This window comes from Dreissena polymorpha, chromosome 1 (assembly GCF_020536995.1).
Source record: "Dreissena polymorpha isolate Duluth1 chromosome 1, UMN_Dpol_1.0, whole genome shotgun sequence".
NCBI classification, from domain to species: domain Eukaryota; kingdom Metazoa; phylum Mollusca; class Bivalvia; order Myida; family Dreissenidae; genus Dreissena; species Dreissena polymorpha.
The window spans coordinates 95,198,691-95,203,875 of record NC_068355.1 but is presented as its reverse complement, the minus strand read 5'-3'; the positions used below and the strand labels follow the sequence as shown (position 1 = coordinate 95,203,875).

General features: G+C 40.3%; 1 protein-coding gene across 1 annotated transcript; it reads left to right on the top strand.

Moving 5' to 3' along the window:
* The first annotated feature begins 4,193 nt into the window (after positions 1–4,193).
* Positions 4,194–4,934, top strand: LOC127838566 (uncharacterized). Its single transcript, XM_052366420.1, has one exon. It carries the CDS (start codon positions 4,194–4,196, stop codon positions 4,932–4,934), a length of 741 nt encoding a protein of 246 aa, XP_052222380.1.
* Positions 4,935–5,185: the final 251 nt, after the last annotated feature.

Here is a 5,185-nt window from a genome sequence, read left to right as displayed (position 1 = left end):
TGGTGATTTTTTATAATCTCAATACCATCTTTTAAATATTCTTTAAAATATAAAGCTACCCCACCACTACATCTACGTGCGTTCTTGTTCTGGAATTTCCTATAAAAATTATGAGAGATATACCCATTTAAAGAAATGTTACTTGAAGAATTGGTCCAAGTTTCAAACAAAAAACAAATATCATACTTTAACAAAATATCAACAAATAAAGGATCGTCAATCTTGCATTGCGACAGTCCATTTACATTCCACGACAGGATCGCGAGTTCTCCCCCATCGTGTCCCTATTCCTTGACCGGACGACCGTCAACGTAGAGGGTATCGTAGGCTATCCAGGATCGTTTGCCTTGCCCCCTCGCCTCTTTCATTTTCGGGACCAGCCGTCTGCGCGTCGCTACCACTTCCGGTGGAAACTGCTCAAATACGTTGAAGTTTGAGCCGTTCAGTTCTTTCCACTGCCGCCGAACAGCCTCGCGGTCCTTGAAGAAGGCGAACTTTGCCACAATTGATCGGGTCTTCCCTGGTGTTGGTTGGCCTGGAGAACGGTGCACCCTTTCAAACTGCATGCGGTCGGCAGCATCCTTCGCGATCTTCAGGGCTTCGTGTATGTGCTTCCGGAGCGTACTTTCCGTCACTTCCGGTGTTTCGCCGGCAACTTCCGGAACACCAGTAAAAATAAGGTTATTTCTCATTGATAATAATAATAATAATTGATAATAAAGATAATAATTGGGGCTGTCCGGTTAGTGAAAACAAACAATCAATAAAGAAAACTGCTTTCCATGTAACGATGTCATGCGCAAACGGTCTCCGAGTATGTACATAAAACTACGATAAGTCAAGATCAAAACAAAACACAGGTTCTAATACTTCTTTATATGAGCCGTGCTCTGTGAAAAGGGGGTTTAATGTATGTGCGTAAAGTGTCGTCCCAGATTAGTCTTTGCATTTCGTACAGGCTAATCAGGGACTACATTTTCCGCCTGAACTGGATTTTTGCTAAGAAGTGACTTTCTTTAAACAGAAAATATCATAAAAGCGGAAAGTGTCGTCCCTGATTAGCCTGTGTGGACTGCACAGGCTCATCTGGGACGACACTTTACGCACATGTATTACACCCCCTTTTCACAGAGCACGGCCCATATCTATTAAGCAACGTAAATGACAAAATGCCTATGTGGTGAAGACGTAAAGCATACGCTTCTAAATTGAGACGTCCCGGATTTAAGTCACGCGTCGTTTTTCGCTATTATAATTATTTTAGACTATTCCAGTAACATAGAGTTTGTTAATAAATACATTAAGAGATTCAAATAAGTGTAACCAAGTCAATTTATTTCCCAAAAGATATGTCCCACTTCTTATACATGATTGAAAACGTCTTTTAAATTCCAAGATATAGGTAAATAATTCCTTCCTGATAGTTGTAGGCACCGTGTTATTAAATTGATAGATACGATATCACTTGATAATGAATCACCCATCATTTAAACGTATTTAAACGAACGTGAGTACAATCGACCTACATGTATTCTAAATGGAAGCAACATGTAGGTAATTCTGAACATAAATGCTCAGATGAGCGATATGAACTGAGAAATATGAACTATTCAGGGCCTTTTGTTTTCATGCTATTCATACGTGGAAGGAGTTTATGACACTTGTATATAAATACGATATGTTTTATAATTGTATGCAGCAGCTAAAATTCCCAACTGCAGTCTGGTTATGGTATGGTGAACACGCAGGTACACTTGAATGTGGGGCTGGAACTTAACCCTTTGCATGCTGGGAAATTTGTCTTGTGCTAAAATGTCGTCTGCTGAATTTCTAAAATTAGCATTTTCTTCGATTTTTTTCAAAGAATACTATCAGAATAGCAAACAGTTTGGATCCTGATGAGACGCCACGTTCTGTGTTGTCTCATCTGGATCCAAACTGTTTGCAAAGGCCTTCAAAATTCGGTTCCCGCACTGAAAGGGTTAAATTGTGTGTGGTCAAACTAAAATATTGCTCGATCAAGGAAAATGTCTGTGCATAAAGTGTGTATTTTCCTTCCGCCGTTATTTTTTGGAAAACTATTTTTTACATCACTTATGACTAGAGGTGTGTATTTTATCTGGTTTTCTGAGGCGAAACACCAACACTTGTGTGCTTATATTTTCTTTATTCCACTTGTTACACTAAATTTTGTATAACAGTTCTAATATCGTAATGCATATTTGACCGGTCATAAACACAATGCACATTTTAAAAGAGTTAAACTGCAGAATTGCACTGGAATAATAGTCATGATGTCAAAAAGACGTCATTTCATAGTACAACAGTACAAATTAGATTGATGTCGAATAAACCTTGATATGCATAAAACGCACAAAAAACGAAGTTTATCCGATACTTAGAGTTTGTGGTTGAGCGAACACAAACACTTATTCCTTGATAAAACATGCTATTGAAATCCGCATTAAGTAATAAACGGTCCGTTAAAATAGTGCGAATAATTTCTGCATTACGAATCAATGTTCAATCATAGTTTCAGAAATTGGGCTATATATTTTACGCACTATATCGTACTTTCCAAGAGCGGCCCACGAAGCTCTACAACTTGAGCGGCATGGTGCCAATCATTCTGACGTCACTAATGGTGGCGCTCGTGTTCCTCGAGCCATTAGAATCAGGCGAGAAAAGAGGCTACGTTCCCAAGGTGTTTCTGTCGCTTGCTGTCCCCCTTACTATCGTCACCGAGTCGCCGGCCGCGGAAACCTCGACGTCAATTCTGGGAAATGGAAAAGACTGTTGAATACGTACTTGTTGTTTGAAACTAGTAGCTGTCCCATTGAACATTAAAACAAAGAGATGATATGTTGCGCGTTCTGAGAAAACTTGGCATAATGCATGTACGTAAAGTGTCGTCCGAGATAAGCCTGTGCAATCCGCACAGGCTAATCAGTGAAAAAAAAATCCGCATTTATGGTATTTTTCGTTTAAAGGAAGTCCCTTCTTACCGAACATCTTGTTAAGGCGGAAAGTGTCGTCCCTGATTAGCCTGTGCGGACTGCACAGGCTAATCTGGGACGACACTGTACGCACAGGAGTTATGCCCAGTTTTCTCAGAACGCGACACATATACTTCAATTACGACCACGATTCTGTATAAAATACACCAAAATCTTACGCTTTACGTTATTATAGTTCAAGTCCCTTACTAAAAAATCAAACCCCAGATAGTTTAGAAATACTTTTTTACTTTGGAAAAAAGCACTTCAAAAATGCAATATAATTCTAGAATAAAAAAAGGCATGCGTTGACCTTAACAACATATTATTTAAAAGAAAACATTTGTCATGACTATATATATGTGACTTATACACAATTGTAAAGGAAAGACACCAGGGTTATGATTCTATGATAATTGGCATGCCAGACGGGCTTTGATGAGAATCACTTGGACCAATAAATTTGAGCCGCGCTCTGAGAAAAATTGGCTTAATGCATTTGCGTAAAAGTTGTCGTCCCAGAATAGCCTGTCCAGTCCCCACAAGCTAATCAGAGACGACACTTTCCGCTTTTATGGCATTTCTAGTTTCAAGGAAGTCCCACCTTACCGAAAATCTAGTTAAGGCGGAAAGTGTCGTCCCTGATTAGCCTGTGCGTACTGCACAAGCTAACCTGGGATGACACTTAAGCGCATGCATAATGCCCAGTTTTCTCAGAACAAGGCTCATTTGAACTCGTCAAGGGCAAGCTGACTTCCGGTTAGTGAAGCCTCGTTCATGAGCGTAAAGTAGAATCCCAAATTAGACTGTGCAGTTCGCAGAGGCTAACCAGGGACGCTATTTTCTGCTTTCATTGTAGTTTTCGTTTAACAAAGTCTCTTTTAAGCGAAAATCTAGTTTAGGCGGAAAGTGTCGTCCCAGATTAGCCTGTGCAGAGGCTCAGTAAATCCCTTAACATAAACGTGTGAAAAATAACAGGCATTAATTAGTATAAACGAGAGATGACCCATATGTTAAAAACATATTTAAACAAAGCTGACCAAACAGAGAGGCCCGTCACAGGAGGATACAAGTATTTCAATAAGTGAATTATTGGGGCAAGCAAGTGCAGCCTTATATCCAGATGCAATTGGACCACTACAGAGTGAAGTTTTCGAGCGGTCATACACAGATTCGTTCCAATTAAGTCCCGAAAAGATGGCAGACAGCGGATATGAGCCAACAATCAAGGACGTTATGAACTGTATGAGAACTATAGATACCAGGTTAGTGGCGATTGAGCTAAAATTACATGCGATAGACTCTTTAGAGAAGAAAGTATGTGATTTTGACAAAGAACTCAAGAAAATATGGGTCGCTCTGGATGATAGAGTGAAGCGCACTGACGCGCGCGTGTGTGCTCTAGAAGAAAAGGTGGAGTTAGTGGACGTTGGGGCAACGATAGTGGCGGACAGGATAACACAGTTGGAAAAGGAACGCAATGAGCTCCGGGATCACGTTGCATATTTGAAATCGCAGTCTATGCGAAACAACTTAGTTTTCACTAATATCCCGGAAGATAACTCGACAGGAAGTGAGCCGCCCGAAGTCACAGAGCGGAAGCTCCGCAATGACCTTGAAGAAAAACTCAAAATTGCTAAAGAAACAGCTGATGCCATGCGTTTTGAGCGTGTGCACCGGTCACCATCACATCCGGTCCATGGTAAAGTGCGAAATATAATCGCAAAGTTTACGTTTTTTAAGGACAGGGAATTAGTAAGAAAACAGTGGAAACATCTTACAGGTACAAACTACCAAATACACGAACAGTTTCCACCGGAAGTGTTAGAGAAACGGCGCAAACTGGTTCCCCACATGAAAGATGCCAGAAAGGAGGGTAAACGTGCGTGGATCGCATACGATACCCTGTACGTCGATGGCAAGCCGGTACGTCCCTAGGAACACGGCGAGGGTGAGCTATCGATACTTTCGTGGAACGTACATGGACTGACGAGAGACAAAAAAGAATCTGACGATTTTGTAAATATTCTTAAAATTATGACATATGTTTTCTGTATGAATCTTGGTGTGACTCGACAAGTAATGTTCAGTTTAACGGATATTTATCTCACAATTTTTATCGTAAATTCAAACATAAAAATGCCAAACGTAATAGTGGTGGAATTGTTTTACTTTACAAAGAATATTTA